This window comes from Micropterus dolomieu, linkage group LG06, assembly GCF_021292245.1.
Source record: "Micropterus dolomieu isolate WLL.071019.BEF.003 ecotype Adirondacks linkage group LG06, ASM2129224v1, whole genome shotgun sequence".
Lineage (NCBI taxonomy): Eukaryota > Metazoa > Chordata > Actinopteri > Centrarchiformes > Centrarchidae > Micropterus > Micropterus dolomieu.
Window position 1 is genome coordinate 30,012,362 of NC_060155.1, and position 22,794 is coordinate 30,035,155.

At 44.8% G+C, this 22,794-nt stretch overlaps 2 protein-coding genes across 4 annotated transcripts in view; one reads left to right on the top strand and one right to left on the bottom strand.

The window, feature by feature from the left end:
* Positions 1–8: 8 nt before the first annotated feature.
* Positions 9–17,618, top strand: impa1 (inositol monophosphatase 1). Of its 3 annotated transcripts, none has more exons than XM_046051219.1 (10): positions 9–141; positions 3,076–3,154; positions 3,869–4,002; positions 4,401–4,505; positions 5,372–5,417; positions 8,971–9,079; positions 9,249–9,357; positions 10,354–10,505; positions 10,583–10,763; positions 16,822–17,618. In XM_046051219.1, exons 1-9 carry the CDS (start codon positions 11–13, stop codon positions 10,714–10,716), a joined length of 999 nt encoding a protein of 332 aa, XP_045907175.1. In that variant the 5' UTR covers positions 9–10; the 3' UTR covers positions 10,717–10,763; positions 16,822–17,618. The 3 variants fall into 3 exon arrangements, with proteins under 3 accessions (XP_045907175.1, XP_045907174.1, XP_045907173.1); XM_046051218.1 differs by having other exon boundaries at positions 16,827–17,618; XM_046051217.1 differs by lacking the exon at positions 16,822–17,618 and having other exon boundaries at positions 10,583–10,814.
* The window catches only part of riok1 (RIO kinase 1 (yeast)), a 15,670-nt gene continuing 6,947 nt past the window's right edge, over positions 14,072–22,794 (bottom strand). The window contains exons 11-18 of the mRNA XM_046051208.1: positions 22,384–22,521; positions 22,205–22,308; positions 21,959–22,065; positions 21,780–21,845; positions 19,884–20,000; positions 19,111–19,164; positions 14,541–14,651; positions 14,072–14,467 (exon numbers count right to left, since the gene is read on the bottom strand). Of these exons, the coding sequence (XP_045907164.1) occupies positions 14,357–14,467; positions 14,541–14,651; positions 19,111–19,164; positions 19,884–20,000; positions 21,780–21,845; positions 21,959–22,065; positions 22,205–22,308; positions 22,384–22,521 (808 nt within the window). The 3' untranslated portion in view covers positions 14,072–14,356. The remainder of the gene's footprint in view (positions 14,468–14,540; positions 14,652–19,110; positions 19,165–19,883; positions 20,001–21,779; positions 21,846–21,958; positions 22,066–22,204; positions 22,309–22,383; positions 22,522–22,794) is intronic.

Consider the following 22,794-nt stretch of genomic DNA (forward strand, 5'->3'; position numbering starts at 1 on the left):
GGCTGCAGTGATGTGTAGTTCACGGAGTGACCAGCAGCAGGCAGCAGCACTCTGCAGAAGAAGAAGAAGAAGAAGAAGAAGAAACCCGGAAGTGTGTGAGCCGCTGACCCGCAGCAGCAGATTATCTTCGGACATCATCAGGTGAGATTTATTGACTTTTAATGTTGTTTTATTTTGTTGGCTTGTACAAGTTTTTTCCGGCGGAAGCGGCTCCTCCTCCACGTTAAAGCTCCGTGTTAAATCACTGGGTTTAACCGCGCAGTGCGAGTGCTCAGTAGCTGTATTTGACATCCGTCACACCAGACTCCGTTCAGAAATGTGCCATTTTAAAGCCGCTCCGTTCATAAAGACCCGCAGCGCGGCAGCACGCACAGTTTTCGGGTATCTGACACGTCATCACGTACTGTCGGTTAACACGGCTCATTACTAATCCGTCATCTAATTCCTGATATCGATTTTAAATAATCATCCAGAGACCCTGTAGAGACCACAGACTGTCCGGAGCTGCTGGCAGCGCCCCCCAGCGGCCGCCTGCAGGCACTGACACGGGTTCAGTGTTTCTACTGATGTTTGGTTTAATTAGACTGAGATCAGTGGGTGAATAAATAAACTCACACACTGCAGTCCACACATGAAATGAACGTTTACAGTCAGTGAATATATTTGAACTTATTTTACCGGGCAGGTCAGAACCAGTTCTTAGTTTCCGTGACGGCCCGCTCGGAGGTCAAACATGCCTCCAGTGGTGACGGAGCATCGTGATCAGTCTCTAGCTCCACAAACATGAGATGAAGATAAAAAAGACACATCTTCAAAGACACAAATGAAACAGTCACTACTAAAATAAATAAGAGATGTTTCCTGTTGATGCAGGTACAGAAGTCCCTTAAACTAATGAGCTGCTCATGTGGTCTCAGTGAAGAGGTCAGAGCGAGCCCCGCCCCAATTTGGACATTTTCACATTAGGGGTGTCCTCACTTCTGTTGCCAGCGGTTTAGACATTAATGGCTGTGTGATGTGTTATTTTGAGGGGACAGCAGATTTACACTGTTATACCAGCTGTACGCTCACTACTTTACACTGTTATACCAGCTGCACGTTCACTACTTTACCATGTTATACCAGCTGCACGCTCACTACTTTACACTGTTATACCAGCTGCACGCTCACTACTTTACACTGTTATACCAGCTGCACGCTCACTACTTTACCCTGTTATACCAGCTGCACGCTCACTACTTTACACTGTTATACCAGCTGCACGCTCACTACTTTACGCTGTTATACCAGCTGCACGCTCACTACTTTACGCTGTTATACCAGCTGCACGCTCACTACTTTACGCTGTTATACCAGCTGCACGTTCACTACTTTACCCTGTTATACCAGCTGCACGTTCACTACTTTACCCTGTTATACCAGCTGCACGCTCACTACTTTACACTGTTATACCAGCTGCACGCTCACTACTTTACCCTGTTATACCAGCTGCACGTTCACTACTTTACCCTGTTATACCAGCTGCACGCTCACTACTTTACACTGTTATACCAGCTGCACGCTCACTACTTTACCCTGTTATACCAGCTGCACGTTCACTACTTTACCCTGTTATACCAGCTGTACGCTCACTACTTTACACTGATATACAAGCTGCACGCTCACTACTTTACACTGTTATACCAGCTGCACGCTCACTACTTTACACTGTTATACAAGCTGCACGCTCACTACTTTACACTGATATACAAGCTGCACGCTCACTACTTTACACTGTTATACCAGCTGCACGCTCACTACTTTACACTGTTATACCAGCTGCACGCTCACTACTTTACACTGATATACAAGCTGCACGCTCACTACTTTACACTGTTATACCAGCTGCACGTTCACTACTTTACCCTGTTATACCAGCTGTACGCTCATTACTTTACACTGATATACCAGCTGCACGCTCACTACTTTACACTGTTATACCAGCTGCACGCTCACTACTTTACACTGTTATACCAGCTGCACGCTCACTACTTTACCCTGTTATACCAGCTGCACGCTCACTACTTTACCCTGTTATACCAGCTGCACGCTCACTACTTTACCCTGTTATACCAGCTGCACGCTCACTACTTTACCCTGTTATACCAGCTGCACGCTCATTACTTTACACTGATATACAAGCTGCACGCTCACTACTTTACGCTGATATACAAGCTGCACGCTCACTACTTTACGCTGATATACAAGCTGCACGCTCACTACTTTACGCTGATATACAAGCTGCACGCTCACTACTTTACGCTGTTATACAAGCTGCACGCTCACTACTTTACGCTGTTATACAAGCTGCACGCTCACTACTTTACGCTGTTATACAAGCTGCACGCTCACTACTTTACGCTGTTATACAAGCTGCACGCTCACTACTTTACACTGTACAAGCTGCACGCTCACTACTTTACCCTGTTATACCAGCTGCACGCTCACTACTTTACGCTGATATACCAGCTGCACGCTCACTACTTTACGCTGATATACAAGCTGCACGCTCACTACTTTACGCTGATATACAAGCTGCACGCTCACTACTTTACGCTGTTATACAAGCTGCACGCTCACTACTTTACGCTGTTATACAAGCTGCACGCTCACTACTTTATACTGTACAAGCTGCACGCTCACTACTTTACACTGTACAAGCTGCACGCTCACTACTTTACACTGTACAAGCTGCACGCTCACTACTTTACACTGTACAAGCTGCACGCTCACTACTTTACACTGTACAAGCTGCACGCTCACTACTTTACACTGGAGCAAAGGGTCATTTCTTCAGTGTTTCACATGGAAAGATAGAATCAGATATTTACAAACATCTGTATTCATTTTGTGAGATACTGTATATACAAACAACGTAAACACAGACTTTGTATTTATACAAACAACGTGTGTGTGTCCTTAACCTTCTGAACGCTGACAACATTCTAATAACACGTTTACTCACATGCTGCTGCTGCTGAGGAATAATGTCCCTCAAGGCTTCCATACAGGTTCTTCTTCTTATGTCTTTATAAGGAGCTGCTCCTCCAACATGGCCGACATCTGGCAGGACGCCATGGACCACGCTGTCGCCACTGCACGCCGCGCCGGAGAGGTCAGAGTGTTGCTGTGTGTTACACTCTCAGCTCAGTGTGTGATGCTGTTGTTTGTTCTATTGATCAGGTGGATTGACGTGTGCATCGATGAGGTGCACCGATCAGGTGCACCGATCAGGTGCATCGATCAGGTGCATCGACGTGTGCATCGATCAGGTGCATCGACGTGTGCATCGATCAGGTGCATCGACGTGTGCATCGATCAGGTGCATCGACGTGTGCATCGATCAGGTGCATCGACGTGTGCATCGATCAGGTGCATCGACGTGTGCATCGATCAGGTGCATCGATCAGGTGCATCGACGTGTGCATCGATCAGGTGCATCGACGTGTGCATCGATCAGGTGCATCGATCAGGTGCATCGACGTGTGCATCGATCAGGTGCATCGACGTGTGCATCGATCAGGTGCATCGATCAGGTGCATCGACGTGTGCATCGATCAGGTGTATTGACCAGGTGCATCGACGTGTGCATCGATCAGGTGTATTGACCAGGTGCATCGACGTGTGCATCGATCAGGTGTATTGATCAGGTGCATCGACGTGTGCATCGATCAGGTGTATTGATCAGGTGTATTGATCGTGTGCATTGATCAGGTGTATTGACCAGGTGTATTGATCTGGTGTATTGATCAGGTGTATTGATCAGGTGCATCGACGTGTGCATTGATCAGGTGTATTGATCAGGTGCATCGACGTGTGAATTGATCAGGTGGTGCGTGAGGCTCTGCAGGATGACAGGAAGGTGATGACCAAGAGTTCGTCGGTGGATTTGGTGACACAGACCGACCAGAAGGTGGAGCAGCTCATCATCCAATCAGTGAAGGAGAAATTCCCCACACACAGGTGAGAAGCCCCACCTCCTTTGGAGTGTTATTGATAACTGATCAATGTTTCATAGGTCGTGAGAGACCTTATAAACCAGCTGTAGGTACGCAGGTGGACAAGACCGCTTAGGTGGGACCACCAGAGTATGATGTAATATTTACATCAAACTATTTTCTTTATTATAACTTGATGTATTACACAAGTGTGTGTATATGTTACCTGCCAGGTGTATGATTGGCTCTTTAAAGTTGTTTAGCTCCACAGTCAGAGCTGTGTGTTTGTTTTGTTGCTCAGTCTTGCTCAGGAGGGTGGAGTCATCACATCTTGTTGCCGTAGAGATGACACGTTTAAAGTAGTGGAGAGCTGAAACCCTCACACAGATCAGAAAAACGGTGCTGATGTTGTTCATGTGTCAGCTTCATAGGGGAGGAGTCTGTGGCTGCAGGTGAGGCTTCTGTCCTGACTGACCATCCCACCTGGATCATCGACCCCATCGACGGGACCACCAACTTTGTCCACACGTGAGTTCATCACTTCATCATCAGACCGGACTCTGTGTGATATCAGGCCTATAGCAGCGTAAGGGCTGGTTCAGGACTCAGCTGAGCCGGTCCTGACTATAAGCTGCCTGCTCGCTGCCATAACAGCCACGAGTGAATTTTGAGGAGGCCAATGGCTAACAGACGCCTCAGAAGGCAACCTGCTTGGTTTCAGTCACTGATAAGATTATAAGGGCAGTGTTCAGTTCTCGCTAACTTTCAAAAATCAAAGTGAAAAAGCATTTAAAAACGACTTTGGCTCGTTTGTCCTCTATCTTGTCAATTTCTTGTGAGCTACTGCAGGCGCACTGATTTATGGTTAATAGGCAGCAGCGATACTCCCCTCAAATCTGGCTGTTACGGGGACGTTTGAAGGCATCTTAGGAGGCAGGAAGAGATTGTTCTACCGTTTGGAACAGCACTCGATGCCTCGCTGTACAGTTAGACAGCTAAGATTTCTTGGTTCCTGTCAGAACGCGGGCCGCAGCGTTCTCAGTCTGACGATAAGGGGCTGCAGTAATCCAGATGCTGGACTAGTTTTTAATTAGACAGGATCCCTGATATTTGTTACGCATGTGAAAGAAGGTGATGCTTGTTGTTTAGTTAATGTCTCCGTGACAGGATGTGATGGTCAGTGGCGTCGCATGCAGCACTAAGTCCAGATGCAGTCAGAAGGTCTGACCTTGATACAGCCCATGTGACTAGAGTTTTTATTTTGTATCTCTGGTAGTCCACACAGCGCACCCTATGACAACGCTAACAGTGCTAACAATGCTAACCGTGCTAACAGTAATAATCACTAACAGATGGAGCTGAACTCCATCATTAACTGAGATGCTCTGTCACAGGTTTCCTTTTGTTGCTGTTTGCATCGGATTTTCTGTCAACAAACAGGTGAGTCCACATCATGACCTCAAATACTGCCTTATATTACTGTACTATACCCTAGTATATAAACCACAGTGTACTATACACTATACTAGGGGCGGCTGTGGCTCAGGAGGTAGAGCGGGTTGGCTGTTAATCGGAAGGTCGGCGGTTCGATCGCTGGCTCCCCCTGGTTGCGTGTCGAAGTGTCCTTGGGCAAGACTGAACCCCGATTTGCCCCTGGCGGCTATTCCGCCAGTGTATGAATGAGTGTGAATGTTAGTTTCCGTTTGAGCACTTAGGCTCAGTGTATGAATGTGTGTGACTGGTGAATGCAGTTGTAGTGTAAAAGCGCTTTGAGTGGTCGAAAAGACTAGAAAGGCGCTATACAAGTACGGAGCATTTACATTTATACCCTAGTATACTATACCCTAGTGTATAAACCACAGTGTACTATACCCCAGTATACTATACCCTAGTGTATAAACCACAGTGTACTATACCCCAGTATACTATACCCTAGTGTACTATACCCTAGTATATAAACCACAGTGTACTATACCCTAGTATACTATACCCTAGTGTACTATACCCTAGTGTACTATACCCTAGTGTATAAACCACAGTGTACTATACCCTAGTGTACTATACCCTAGTGTACTATACCCTAGTATATATACCCTAGTGTACTATACCCTAGTATATAAACCTAGTGTACTATATCCTAGTATACTATACCCTAGTGTACTATATCCTAGTATACTATACCCTAGTGTACTATATCCTAGTATACTATATCCTAGTATACTATACCCTAGTGTACTATATCCTAGTATACTATACCCTAGTATATATACCCTAGTGTACTATACCCTAGTGTACTATACCCTAGTGTACTATACCCTAGTATATATACCCTAGTGTACTATACCCTAGTATATAAACCTAGTGTACTATATCCTAGTATACTATACCCTAGTGTACTATACCCTAGTATACTATACCCTAGTGTACTATACCCTAGTGTACTATATCCTAGTATACTATACCCTAGTGTACTATACCCTAGTATATAAACCTAGTGTACTATATCCTAGTATACTATACCCTAGTGTACTATACCCTAGTGTACTATACCCTAGTATATAAACCTAGTGTACTATATCCTAGTATACTATACCCTAGTGTACTATACCCTAGTATATAAACCTAGTGTACTATATCCTAGTATACTATACCCTAGTGTACTATATCCTAGTATACTATACCCTAGTATATATACCCTAGTGTACTATACCCTAGTATATAAACCCTAGTGTACTATACCCTAGTACAGAGGTCACTAACAGGCGGACCGCGGTCCGGATATGGACCCAGCCACCGTACTGTCCAGACCCGGACGTACAGCCGATCTATTATTGAGAATTACTACCTCGTGACGGAGCGTTTCTATTTTAACCCACGCAGCTTTTCTAGCATTTACTGTAGTGGTTCAGCGGCACATGAAACTCACAGACCAATTGTATGTGCTCTAATCGTCTCATGTGATGCTGCTCAGCCAATCAAATCTGTGCATTCCGATAAGCATTGCCAGAGCTGTTAACGGCCCTGAGCGAGCATTGCGAGTCAAGTCCGCAAGTGAGATAAGACACACAGAGGAAGAGAGGAGACGAGAGAGAAAAGAGATTTCACATGGCTTTTAAACAAGAATGTACAGAGACTCGCATGTACATTCTTCACGCCAGAAGTTCAAAACCAGAATATCTCATGTATCTCCAATTATAGTAAGACAAGCCAAAGTTCACGTTTTTCACTGAACAAGAGAAAGTAGGAAAGTGGTATAAGAGGGAATGAAAGAGAAGAGGAGGTATTAAAGCTGTTCATTTATTAAGATGTGTTGAGTGTTAATTATAAAATTGGTTGAGACTCAACTTCAATCACTCAAAGCTAGTTTTTATTTTTTCTGAAATTGAGCAACAAATAATTAATTTCTTTTAAGATGCACATTTACAAAAACTTTTTTTAAATGCAGCCATTAGATTACTTAAATTTAGAATTTGTTATTAGAGCAGTTATTATTTATTATCCCTTCCGTTTTATGTGAAAACTGACATGACGGTAAATATTGTTGAAATAGTGTCTGATTTTACCTTTATATACAGTCTATGGATTTGACAGTCAGTTGTTGACTAAAAACATATGGAGATACAACTAGGCTATACGTTATGGTAGACTACTGAATGATAACGCAAGTTAATGTTCCGGACCTTTGCTTCGTGAAACTTTCTCTAACTGGACCTCTTTGAATTTTTATTGAATATCCCTGCCCTAGTATATAAACCCTAGTGTACTATATCCTAGTATACTATACCCTAGTGTACTATACCCTAGTATATAAACCCTAGTGTACTATACCCTAGTATATAAACCCTAGTGTACTATACCCTAGTATACTATACCCTAGTGTACTATATCCTAGTATACTATACCCTAGTGTACTATACCCTAGTATATATACCCTAGTGTACTATACCCTAGTATACTATACCCTAGTGTACTATACCCTAGTATATAAACCCTAGTGTACTATATCCTAGTATACTATACCCTAGTGTACTATACCCTAGTATATAAACCCTAGTGTACTATATCCTAGTATACTATACCCTAGTGTACTATACCCTAGTATATATACCCTTGTGTATTATATCCTAGTATACTATATCCTAGTGTACTATATCCTAGTATACTATACCCTAGTGTACTATACCCTAGTATATATACCCTAGTATATATACCCTAGTATATATACCCTAGTATATAAACCACAGTGTACTATACCCTAGTATACTATACCCTAGTGTACTATACCCTAGTGTACTATACCCTAGTGTACTATACCCTAGTATATAAACCCTAGTGTGTATATATACACATATAAACAGTGTACTATACCACGGACAGAGTTAAAATAAAACTCGTGCACGACGTCATTCGCGTTTTTTCCCCATTGTCCAATCTAATAAATGGAGAGACGGGCCCTCAGTTGTGCTGACGGAAGTTTACAGTTGCTTGGATTGTCCGGACTCTCCCTGACTCATCCTAAAATAAGCCTCGAACTGACCATCATTAAAACGAAGCTCCTGGACCAGCTGGTGGTAGTCTAGTAACAGCGGTGTCTCCCCTTTCTGAGGGTCTCATGTGCCCACACAGATCTCAGTTTCCCTGTCTTCTGCTTATTTGTACACCTCACACAGTTCACTGGCGCTATAATCTTTTATTACACTGACAGGAACCTGCTAAGCGCTTTGTCTGATCGGGGCCTGATTCTTTTTGTCCTTGGCATCACCGCCATCTGCTGGATTAAACAGTGTAAAATATTTACCACCCAAAGTGATTCCATTCACAACTATAGTCCGTCTAGTTAATTTTTTTTCTATTTTTGTGTCTATAGCAGCATTCTCGTGACCCCCAGGTTAAGAACCACTGCCCTAGTATATATACCCTAGCGTACCCTACCATACTGTGAGCTGCTGCCTTCTGATCAGGAGTGGTCTTGCCTCTCTGTGGCCTCCTTCAGGTGGAGTTTGGGGTGGTCTACAGTTGTCTTGAAGATAAGATGTTCTCAGCGCGGAGGGGGAAGGGAGCGTTTTGTAACGGACAGCCACTGCAGGTTTCTGAGCAGAAAGGTCAGTAACACGAGGTTTCCACGGCAGCGATGAAGACATCCCAAACGTCCGGAGCAGTAACCGACTCTCTGAGTCCATTGGTTAATATGAGCACAACACAATATGATGTCATGATGCTCTGATCCAATCAGGGACCAGAATTTGACCTGTGTCTTTTTTTTTCTGTCAGACATCAAACAGTCGATTATTGCCACAGAGTTTGGATCCAGCAGAGACCCTGAAGCTGTCGACAAAATCTTCTCCAGCCTGAGGAACATCCTCTGCATCCCTGTACACGGGTAACACTACAGATACTGCAGTAGTACTGCTGAGAGTGTAACGTAAATGTGTAGTTTTATTGGGACAGTTGTGATCAAAGGTTTACATACACTTATACAGAACATGTCTGTCGTGGCAGTTTAAGTTTTCAGTATTTACCACCACTCTGACGTTTCTATGACGGCTCACTGGAGCCTTCTTCTGAAATCTAGTGGGTGAAAAGGAAGTCAGTCAGATTTACTCTGTGACGTGGCCTCTTTAACTTCTTTTGAAAGATTGAATGACTACAGCTGGTGACTTCTCTCAGCCCGATTAAATACGCTCATTAAAATCAAACACTATGACGGGAGAGTCTAAGGAGCTGCGCACAGACCTGAAGAAGCGGATCATAGACTTCAGGAAGTTAGGAAAGCAGCTCCACTGGCAGGAAGACAACGCAAGCTATCACCTGTTGCTGAGAGAACATTGTTCAGGAGGGTGAGGGGTCGACCAAGAACCACCAAAAAGCTGGTCTGCAATGAATTAGAAGCTGCTGGAACTCAGGTGTCAGTGTCCACAGGTAAGCTTGTTTCACGTCACCATTGGCTGAGAGGCTGCCGGGGAAGCAGGAAGCACTCGCTCCTGAAGCGGCACCTTGACAATGACCCCAAACACACATCGGAGGTGTTGAAAGGACGGCAGACTCAGGCTAGAATGAAGGTTTTAGAAAGGCCTTCCCAAGATCCTGACTGAAACCCCACGAGAACCAGTCCGTGTCAGATTTAGCTGAACTGCACCAAATCTATCAAGAGGAGAGGTCAAAGATTCAACCAGAGGCTTGTGGATGGCTACCAAAATATTAACGGTGGTATATTTTTGACCCAGTAGATTTATTTTCAGAAGACCCAGAACTGATTCATAGAAGAACCAAACTTCATGACTGAAGTGCTCCACTGATCCCATCACAGAAAAGTCAGAGGTGTCGTAATTATTAAAAAGTCAAACTGCGGTCACAGACGTGATGTGTCCGTTGGCAGGGTGCGCGGTGCAGGATCTGCAGCCATCAACATGTGTCTGGTGGCGTCTGGCTGTGTTGAGGCGTACTACGAGATGGGGATCCACATCTGGGACGTCGCTGCCAGCTCGCTGATAGTCTCTGAGGCCGGAGGGGTCCTGATGGACGTGGAGGGTAAAGACACTCAGACAGAAGCTCAGCGTTTCTACGGAGACGTCCTGCCTGATTTTCACCATGTTGTCTGTGTTCAGGTGGAGAGGTAGACCTGATGTCCAGAAGAATCATAGCTGCCAACAGCAGAGCCATCGCAGAGAGGCTCGTTAAAGAGATCGACTCCTTCAGTCTGCCCAGAGACGACGCTCCGCCACCGCCGCTCAAACCGTGAAGACGGGCGGCATGTTGAACAACTTTATGTCCAGTCTGCTGCAGACGGTCAGTTTGTAAAGTTTATGATGAATAAAGTTTCTCATAAAAAGAAACACACAGCTGGGTTTGTCTGAGGTCACTGTGCACGACAAATGATCATTAGTTATAATGTTAAAGGTCTTCACAGCCGTCTCTAAATAAGGAACATCTTAAACCACCTGACACAAGCCAACGGCCAGAGTCCTGCAGGAAACCATCAGGAGGAGACGCTAAAACGAAATCTACTTCTTCACACACATCAGGGAGCAAAAGGGCGTCTCCATCCTGACTAGAAAAACAACAGAAGCCTGACGCAGTCCACTGTCAGGAAAGACTGAGGGCCACCTTAGATTCACAAACCAGCCACACGACCAAACGATCATCCAACACAGTGCGTAGAATAAAATCCAAGAACTACATGTCACCCCAGACCAGGGTTTACAAATCCAGATATAGTAGCTCAGGACACACAACTTGAAGCGTTTCTGAAAGACAGAGCCAATAGAGGGGTGGGAAATGAACCTGGTCATCACCTCTTCAAGTCCGGGACCAGATACATTTATTAATAGGTTTTACAAACCTTCAAATAAGTTCTCTCCGTACTGCTAACAGCACATCATCAGGCATTCAAGCCAAAGACCACGGACCTCTCCATAATGGTCTGCATGAGGAGGGTACAGACCCCAAAGTCCTGCAGACCAGTATATAGCTAACATTAGTTTGTGGACTAGCTCACATTAATTTGTGAAGTAATTAACATTAGCTTGTGGATTAGCACACAGTAGCTGGTGGATTACCGCTCACATTGGTGGATTACCGCTCACAGTAGCTGGTGGATTAGCTCTCACAGTAGCTGGTGGATTAGCTCACAGTAGCTGGTGGATTAGCTCACATTGGTGGATTAGCGCTCACAGTAGCTGGTGGATTAGCGCTCACAGTAGCTGGTGGATTAGCTCACAGTAGCTGGTGGATTAGCGCTCACAGTAGCTGGTGGATTAGCGCTCACAGTAGCTGGTGGATTAGCGCTCACAGTAGCTGGTGGATTAGCGCTCACAGTAGCTGGTGGATTAGCTCACATTGGTGGATTAGCACACAGTAGCTGGTGGATTAGCTCACATTGGTGGATTAGCTCACAGTAGCTGGAGGATTAGCTCACATTAGCTGGTGGATTAGCGCTCACAGTAGCTGGTGGATTAGCGCTCACAGTAGCTGGTGGATTAGCTCTCACAGTAGCTGGTGGATTAGCGCTCACAGTAGCTGGTGGATTAGCGCTCACAGTAGCTGGTGGATTAGCTCTCACAGTCTGGTGGATTAGCTCTCACAGTAGCTGGTGGATTAGCTCACAGTAGCTGGTGGATTAGCTCACAGTAGCTGGTGGATTAGCTCACAGTAGCTGGAGGATTAGCTCACATTGGTGGATTAGCGCTCACAGTAGCTGGTGGATTAGCTCACAGTAGCTGGTGGATTAGCTCACATTGGTGGATTAGCGCTCACAGTAGCTGGTGGATTAGCTCACATTGGTGGATTAGCGCTCACAGTAGCTGGTGGATTAGCTCTCACAGTAGCTGGTGGATTAGCTCACAGTAGCTGGTGGATTAGCGCTCACAGTAGCTGGTGGATTAGCGCTCACAGTAGCTGGTGGATTAGCGCTCACAGTAGCTGGTGGATTAGCTCACATTGGTGGATTAGCACACAGTAGCTGGTGGATTAGCTCACATTGGTGGATTAGCTCACAGTAGCTGGTGGATTAGCTCACAGTAGCTGGAGGATTAGCTCACATTAGCTGGTGGATTAGCGCTCACAGTAGCTGGTGGATTAGCTCTCACAGTAGCTGGTGGATTAGCTCTCACAGTAGCTGGTGGATTAGCGCTCACAGTAGCTGGTGGATTAGCGCTCACATTAGCTGGTGGATTAGCGCTCACAGTAGCTGGTGGATTAGCGCTCACAGTAGCTGGTGGATTAGCGCTCACAGTAGGTGGTGGATTAGCTCTCACAGTAGGTGGTGGATTAGCTCTCACAGTAGCTGGTGGATTAGCTCTCACAGTAGCTGGTGGATTAGCTCTCACAGTAGCTGGTGGATTAGCTCACAGTAGCTGGTGGATTAGCTCACATTAGCTGGTGGATTAGCTCACATTAGATGGTGGATTAGCGCTCATTAGCTGGTGGATTAGCGCTCATTAGCTGGTGGATTAGCGCTCATTAGCTGGTGGATTAGCGCACATTAGCTGGTGGATTAGCTCACATTAGCTGGTGGATTAGCTCACATTAGCTGGTGGATTAGCTCACATTAGCTGGTGGATTAGCGCTCACAGTAGCTGGTGGATTAGCGCCCATTAGCTGGTGGATTAGCTCACATTAGATGGTGGATTAGCGCTCATTAGCTGGTGGATTAGCGCTCATTAGCTGGTGGATTAGCGCACATTAGCTGGTGGATTAGCTCACATTAGCTGGTGGATTAGCTCACATTAGCTGGTGGATTAGCTCACATTAGCTGGTGGATTAGCGCTCACAGTAGCTGGTGGATTAGCGCCCATTAGCTGGTGGATTAGCTCACATTAGATGGTGGATTAGCGCTCATTAGCTGGTGGATTAGCGCTCATTAGCTGGTGGATTAGCGCACATTAGCTGGTGGATTAGCTCACATTAGCTGGTGGATTAGCTCACATTAGCTGGTGGATTAGCTCACATTAGCTGGTGGATTAGCGCTCACAGTAGCTGGTGGATTAGCGCCCATTAGCTGGTGGATTAGCTCACATTAGATGGTGGATTAGCGCTCATTAGCTGGTGGATTAGCGCTCATTAGCTGGTGGATTAGCGCACATTAGCTGGTGGATTAGCTCACATTAGCTGGTGGATTAGCTCACATTAGCTGGTGGATTAGCTCACATTAGCTGGTGGATTAGCGCTCACAGTAGCTGGTGGATTAGCGCCCATTAGCTGGTGGATTAGCTCACATTAGATGGTGGATTAGCGCTCATTAGCTGGTGGATTAGCGCTCATTAGCTGGTGGATTAGCGCACATTAGCTGGTGGATTAGCTCACATTAGCTGGTGGATTAGCTCACATTAGCTGGTGGATTAGCTCACATTAGCTGGTGGATTAGCGCTCACAGTAGCTGGTGGATTAGCGCCCATTAGCTGGTGGATTAGCTCACATTAGATGGTGGATTAGCGCTCATTAGCTGGTGGATTAGCGCTCATTAGCTGGTGGATTAGCGCACATTAGCTGGTGGATTAGCTCACATTAGCTGGTGGATTAGCTCACATTAGCTGGTGGATTAGCTCACATTAGCTGGTGGATTATTAAAACAGAAACAAAGAACGATAACAGGAAGATAAAACTTGATGAAATGTTTTATTGGGGGTTCTCCGAATGTTTCCGGCAACCTCACTAGAAGGTTCCTTTGTTGTTGTACAGATGCACACCTGCAGCACAGGTGACACCGTTACCTCATGTCGTACACTGAAAGTTGTGATGTCATCAGGTGTCGGCCGGTCGTCTTCACGTTCTGGAAAAAGCTCACAGGTGGTCTGAATAGATTTCTGTCATCGGGTGAACCTTTGTGATTGGCTGCTTCTAAAACAAAGGCAGGTTGCTGCGCTCCGACAAACAGGAAGTCATCATCTGCCTTTCTTCATCTTGGACACCTTCTCCTTCCTCTTCTTCACGTGTTTGGGCGTTTTGTTTTTTCTCTTTTCTCTCTGAGCTTCTTTCACCATCTTCTTCTTCTCCTGAAAGAAAACAGACTTCAGTTTTAAAACTGACAAAGGTCACGTCTCCCTGCTGCCGCTGAGCGTTACATACCTTTTTATCCACTGAGGCTTCCTCACTCTGCTCCTGCACCTCTTCATCATCGTCCTCCTCCTCTTCCTCCTCTGAGGATGAAGACTGATCCTCCTCCAGCAGAGCAGGAACCTGAGGGGGTGACACACGGCTGGTTAGCCTGCAAGCTAGCTGCTGTTAGCTCAGACGGGAGGCCCGTCTCCTCTGGAGCTTTTGATCATAGCACATGGTCTTCCTCAGGAGACCGTCGTGAAGCTGTCCAGGTGCACTGTGACATCACGGCCGGTCATGTGATCAAGCTCCAGAACAGATGGAGCACATTTACCTGCCACCTGTCCAGGTGAACGAAACAACACGTTGCTCTTTGGGTTTACTTGTGATGCAGAATTCAGACGAACTCTCAGCTACAGCGTCCGCACAGGCGGACAGAGTTTCATTAGAGCAGCTGTCTGAAAGGTGAACCAGGTGACACCGAGCTGAACCTGAAGAATCGCACCTCAGAACAGGAAACTAAGAAAATGCTGCCGGAGGGTCAAACTCATTTATTTCTTTATTCACACAGTGAACTGGGCGTGTCAGAGGAAAATATTCAGAGGGAGTTTTGTTCCTGTAAATTTAGCACTTTCATCAGATTATTAACCTGCACCCTGGCTCCGTGTTATCCAATCATGTAAAACAGTGGTGGGAATCACCAGAGGCCCCACGATACAATATCACTGTGATTCATTACTTTTTCTCGTGGACTGAAAAAGCAACTGATTTTATTTTAATAGTACCAAAAAGTAAAATTCTCATGTACAATTTATATAATAAAAGGTCGATACTTGACCTCTGTGTGTCGACACAACATGGCCACAGAAATATCGTGATGCTATGCTGCATCGACCCCCCCCCCCCCTAAAACAGTGAAATAGGATCAGTTGTTCAGAGACCTGTAATCCAGCTGAGAAACTGTCCCCATAATGGATCCCAGGTCAGGACCGGATCTAGATCTGAGCGCTGCTTTCGATACCAATCGACCACCATATACTACTACAGAGACTGGAAAATTTTATTGGCATCAAAGAATCGGCCCTCAATTGGTTTAGGTCCTATTTATGCAGTCGGTCCCAGTTTGTAAATGTGAATAATGATTCTTCCATGCATACCAGCATTGACCATGGAGTACCACAAGGTTCGGTGCTCGGACCGATCCTTTTTACCCTACATATGCTTCCTCTCAGTAGAATTATAAGAAACCATGACAAACTTTCATTGCTATGCTGATGATACTCAGTTATATTTAGTAATCATGCTGGATTATTCACATCAGTTAGCCAAACTCCAAGTTTCATTACAAGATATCAAATCCTGGATGACCTGTAATTTCCTCATGCTGACAGAACTGAAGTTATTTTGCTTGGGCCCAAAGACCTTCGAGATATACGATCCAACGACATTGCTACTATGGATGGCATCGCTGTGGCCCCCAGTACCCCCTTGAGGAACCTGAGAGTTATTTTCGATCAGGAAATGTCCTTCAACCTGTATGTTACGCAAATTTCAAGAACGGCCTACTTTCATTTACATAACATTGCTAAAATCAGGAAGATCCTGTCTCAAAACGCTGCAGAAAAACTGGCCCACGCTTTCATTACTTCCAGGCTTGACTATTGTAATTCTCTAAAGCCTCTCCAGCTGATCCAGAATGCAGCAGTTCTGTCTAGAGTCAGGATTAGAGAGCATATTTCTCCAGTTCTAGCCTCCCTTCACTGGCTCCCTGTGAAATACAGAGTAGATTTTTAGATTTTTAAAATTGTTCTACTTACCTACAAAGCCTTAAATGGCCAGGAACCATTGTACCTCAAGGAGCTCCTGATACCTTACTGCCCCAAAAGAGGACTGCGCTCTCAAAGTGCAGGGCTGCTTGTGGTGCCTAATGTAACGAAGGTTAGAGTGGGAGCATTTAGTTATCAAGCGCCTCTGCTATGGAACCAGGTTCCAATTTGGGTGCGGGAATCAGATAACATCCCCACTTTTAAGGCTAGACTTAAGACTTTTCTGTTTAATAAAACTTTTAGTTAGGACCGTGTTGAGCAAACTATAAATTATTATTAAATTTTATCGTTTGATCATTTTATTTAGTTGATTTTATTCTGATTGTATTTTATTATGTTTGTTACATTACATTCTGTATTTTATGGTTAATTTTATTTCATTTCAATGCTTTTTATAAAGTGTATTGGGACCGTGTCTTTTGGTGATTTTGCACTTTAAATAAAACCTGACTTGACTTAAACATGTTATTAATACTTCTCCTTAGCACAGAGTACACCGGTGGTGGGTAGTCCACGTGACACAGGGTCACCTCCTGCTAAGATGACCTGCTCGCAGCAGCGTTAATCACCATGACAGCAGACCTCGGGTAAAACCTGTACCCCTTTCATAGAACGGGTTCATCAGGAAGTTACACCAGACGTTGCCTGGAGAAGACTGGTACCTGCCTCGTAGACCGGGCCTCAGGTCTGGCCCGAGACACCATGAGCAGCACTCAGAGATCTTTCTCACGTTTCCAGGTGAACCCATGACATGAGCCCTCACACAGGACCAGGACTCTGAGACAGCAGGGTGTCAGAGCTGAAGCCCAGTCTACCACACTCCATACGGATTACTCATAAATAAAACCTCTCTGGACCAGCTCAGACCTGGACCCTTGTCTCAGCACTGCGGGTTAGGGTCGTTCTAACAGAGACGTCAGTGGTGAGCTCTGGTGAACCTCAGGAACACAGTTCTTCACTCTCAGTTACTCATAATCCACAGTGTACATACCAACATTGGGTCCATGCTGGGCCCTAGTTTAGCCCTTAGCCCAGCCCTCTGTCAACATACAAATGTATGCTGACGACACAGTTCTATATATGCATGCAAAAAACAAACAACAAGCTGCAAACAAACTAACAGCAGCGAACTGGCTAAATAATTCATGTTTACACCTGAATGTAAACAAAACTGTGTGCATGTATTTTTCACTGAGAGCTTCTGACTCCCCACAGCCCTATGTTTTTGAATCTGCATCAGCATTAATATTAAAGATTAAAGATCAAGATTAAACAGTTTCTACATACTGTACTTCTGTCACTTTTGTCATGTACTATCTTGTATTTCATCTTCTTGCAGTACTTGTTGAAGCACTGTACTGATGTACTGATGATGTTGGACATTAGTTAGTTATAACCTGCTCAGGGACTGCGGATGAAAATTTTGCTAACTCCGGCACTTTTACACTGAACTTTCACTACGGTGCTGATTAATGTGCACTGTCCCAGTTGAATTAATAAATAAAATTTAAAAAAGGCGACAGGTGTTGCTCTGACTCAGGGCTCGGCAACAGAAACAGCTGCAGGTCATTCATGTGTTTCACCAGCAGGAGGCAGCAGGAGGCCTACTCACTGAATCTGCATCACACATGAACACCTGGACAGTATTCCCATCAGTACCCATCAGTAACCATCAGGCGGGCTCACAGAATACTGCAGTAATACTCCGGTCTGTTAGGACCAGAACTGAGTAAAGACTCTGATTCAGCAAACTAATCTGTGAGGAGATGTGCTGGACAGGTGAGTTGACCTGCACCTGAGGGAGGCCAGCTGTGAACCCAGACCAGAGGACAGGCCTCAGCGTCCCGGACCAGGAACCATGTTTTAGTTTAATTTAAGTTTTTTTAGTTTTAAAGATAATTATCACAATATAATTTTCCTCAATATCAATATAATAAATGTTCAATATATCGTCAGTAAATATTTGTTTTAATTAATTAGAATCACGAACAAATTAGCATTTTATTTTTCCATTAAAATATTTATTTTGTTGAGGAAAAAAGATTTAGTAATGATATTTGTTGAATTTGTTTTCATCATAACAGTTTTGAAGGTTCTCCCTCAGATTTGTGAAGTGGTCCTCTGTTTGGCATCAAGTGTTTGTCCCATTCTGACCATAAAGAAAAGTTGAAGCACATAATTAACGAACCATTCATGATGTTTTAAACTGTTGTTGTTATTTATGTATTTGACTGTTCAGCACTTTGGTCAACTGTTGTTTTTAAATGTGCTATAGAAATAAAATTGACATTGACATCTTGTAAGAAATAACGATTTGACGTTTATCGTGATAATTATCGATATCGAATGATATGAAATGTTTTTATTGTGGTAACATTTTTGACCATATCGGCCAGCCCTACAACCAAAGCCTGCACGGAGGGCTCCATGTAAAACAACATGCCACCGTACTGCTCAGATTCTAAACTCTCTATTGGTCCATCAGAGACGCTGCGTAGGTGTTCGGCAGCCGAGCCCGCAGGTGGGCTGATTAAACAGAGACGATCTTTTTCGTTTCTGCAGCTACCAGAACGCTGCCGCTGCTCTACGTCATCAAACCACGGTCATGCTGCGCGATCATGCGCAACAGGAAGTAGCTCTGTAGTACATTTATTTACATTAACATTTACTCATTTAGCTGACGCTTTTATCCAAAGCCACTTACAATTGCTCTACATGTCAGAGGTCAGGCCAGGCCAGGCTAACCGTAGCATCAGTGTGTGAGGTGATCGTACCGTTTGAACTCCGGACAGATCCTTCTTCATTCCAGTCAGCGTCTGATACAGAACCTGAACAAGAACATCATCATCATCATCATCCATAGTTTGTCTCTACTCTCTACTGTCTTTCTCTACTGTGTCTCTACTGTGTCTCTACTTTATCTATACTGTCTGTCTCTACTGTCTGTCTCTACTTTATCTATACTGTTTGTCTCTACTTTATCTATACTGTCTGTCTCTACTTTATCTATACTGTCTGTCTCTACTTTATCTATACTGTCTGTCTCTACTTTATCTATACTGTCTGTCTCTACTTTATCTATACTGTCTGTCTCTACTGTCTGTCTCTACTTTATCTATACTGTCTGTCTCTACTTTATCTATACTGTCTGTCTCTACTTTATCTATACTGTGTGTCTCTACTTTATCTATACTGTGTGTCTCTACTTTATCTATACTGTCTGTCTCTACTTTATCTATACTGTCTGTCTCTACTTTATCTATACTGTCTGTCTCTACTTTATCTATACTGTCTGTCTCTACTTTATCTATACTGTCTGTCTCTACTTTATCTATACTGTCTGTCTCTACTGTCTGTCTCTACTTTATCTATACTGTCTGTCTCTACTTTATCTATACTGTCTGTCTCTACTTTATCTATACTGTCTGTCTCTACTTTATCTATACTGTTTGTCTCTACTTTATCTATACTGTCTGTCTCTACTTTATCTATACTGTCTGTCTCTACTGTCCGTCTCCACTCGTCTCCATGTTGTTGTGTCTCTTACATTGTCGTTGTGTCCACTGATGGCGGACTCCTCCTCCTTGGCCTTCATCAGGCTGACGTCTCGCTCGTAGTGACTCACCTCCGTCAGGGTGCGAGGGATGTAGGCCTTCTTAAACACCTGAGGGGGAGGAGGGAGCGCGGCTTGTTAAAGCTGCCCGTTTAACCCCCAAACATCACGGAAACATGATAGGAAATGGTGTTCCACCAATCTGGAAGAATCTGGTTTAATCTGGCAGGTTAGTCTCAAAACTGACAGTAGGACCCACGTTATCTCTTTTAATCGCTCCACAAATCAGAACATTCGGTCAATGGGCATAAAAAATCTATTTTCCACCTGTTTTCAGGAATAAAATGTTCTGTAGTTCAGGCTGGGAATAAATGAACAAAGTGTAGTCAGGAAGAAAACTGTAAAAGCGCGGTGTCTGAGACAGGGCTCCAGACTGCTGCCAACTTCCTGTTTAGCCCCTTGCTAACTTCCTGTTTAGCCCCTTGCTAACTTCCTGTTTAGCCCCTTGCTAACTTCCTGTTTAGCCCCTTGCTAACTTCCTGTTTAGCCCCTTGCTAACTTCCTGTTTAGCCCCCTGCTAACTTCCTGTTTAGCCCCCTGCTAACTTCCTGTTTAGCCCCCTGCTAACTTCCTGTTTAGCCCCCTGCTAACTTGGTGGTAAAATAATGACCGTGCGGCTCTTTTTTCCAAATGTTTCGACTGAATCAGACTCTGACAGTGAAACGTGTCTCGGGGGTTCTGACGCTCAACAGAAAGTTTCCACCATGTTCTAGCCGCTGGATTGGCCGCTGGTGGGCGAGTTCAATCTCAAGCTCTCGCAGTCTGCGGCACCACGACGTGCTGTTACATTTTTTTGATAATGAAGTTCTGACCATTTTGTGTTTGTGCTGCGATAATAAAGAAACATTTCGCTGCAGGTTTCCTGTTTACAGTCACATAAAGAACCATCAGAATAAGCTGAGATGGAGCTGAAGCTGCTGGAAACATGGCGGTGCACCAGTGAAACCAGTGACGGACGTTAGTCTGGGGCCCCCCAGAGAAAAAATTATTTTGAGAAAATGGCTTTAAAGATAAGTTTTTAATTTTAATCACATTTTTAATGAAAATCAATATTTATAGAGCCAATATCTAATCAGCTCCCTAACAACAGCAATATAGAACTTCCCGAGTAACAGCTGGTCTGTACAGACACAGCCACCCGCCGAAAGCTCAACACCACGACACATCTAAACCAACCACACTGTAAGAAATCGACACCGGCCAATCAGATTTCATGCTTAGCTTAAATCCACCTTTATACTTTCACAATTGGTTGCTGTACAAAGGAAATGACCATATTTGGATCTGACAGCGTTGTGCAGGAGAGAGAGCGTTTTCTAACGTTACCGGTGATCATCTGGTGCAGTGACAGCAGGAAGAGACGTAGCGTTACAAAGCTAACTTTAGGAGAAATCAGACGCACAGAAAGAAAATAAACTAAATAAAATAAAATAAATTTTCTTTCCACTAGTCTGACAGGAAACGTGTTGGGTAAGCAAAGTAGCCCCAAATCTAACAATTGACCAGAGTGTGATGAAACCATGTTTCTGCCTGTAAAATTCTAATTATTAGAGACTAAATCCATCACCTCCTGTCCTCAACTGGTACAGACTTATCTTCAAGGTCAGGAACCTTGGAAACAGGTTTTAAACATACATATATATATATATATATATATATATATTTAGACTTCTTTTCTACCTGAGAGGTTTTTCTCTCCACTGAGGCTGCTCACGGTGAAATGTTGGGTCTCTGTTAATACCTGCTCGGTCTGGACCAGCTCTGTAGGAAACGTGACACGAGTTAACTGGAGCTGTGTTAATAACAAAGAGGTGGATATTACTGTGTCACCTCTTCATCCACTCCGTCCTGATCGGATCGCTGCTCCGACGTCCGCTCAGCTGAAATCACCATCGCCTGGACAAACAATCAAAGACACTCGAATAAACCATTTGGATCTTTGCTCCGTTTTTCGTCTGTGTTTAGATCTGTTTTAGAAATAAAGCTGGATTTTCAGGAAGCGTTCGGACCTTCTCCAGGTACTGGTCGATGTTGTGGCAGGTGATCGACGGGTCGGTGATGAAGTCAAACAGCTCCCTGACCGTCATCACCGCCACCCCGCGCTTCACAAAGAACTCTGGGAAAAAAACACAGTAACAGATCAGCTGGTAATCACATCGCAGAGCATCTCCAACACCGTCTCTACATCAGCAGACTGTTTTACTTTCTCGTCAGAGTTCAGGTTCCACAGCAGGAACCGTGCTGCAGCGCCTCACCGTTAACGTTGCTGCAGTCCTTCCTGAGGAACTCGAGAGCGTGAGGATGATCGTGCTCTACAGACTGGGACACGTCGATGATGTAAGCGTCTCCGTTGTGATACCTACAGACAGGTTAGTGAGTTTCAGAGGCATTTTATTTTGAAGGGATTGTGTGTGTAGCGGACGTAGTCTCTTACAACATGTTGAACTCGCTAAGGTCGGCGTGGACGAGCCGAGCCTCCTGGAACATCTTCCTCATGTTCTGTAGAACCTGCAGGTAGAGCTCACGAGCCTTCGACTCCGAAAACGACGCGTTCTTCAGCAGAGGAGCCGGCCTGACCAGCAACACACAACAGGGATTAATACAGGAGGCGACCAATACGGGAGGGAGACGACCAATACGGGAGGGAGACGACCACTACGAGAGGGAGACGACCAATACGAGAGGGAAACGACCACTACGGGAGGGAGGGATCACTACGGGAGGGAGACGACCAATACGAGAGGGAGACGACCACTACGAGAGGGAGGGATCACTACGGGAGGGAGACGACCAATACGAGAGGGAAACGACCACTACGAGAGGGAGGGATCACTACGGGAGGGAG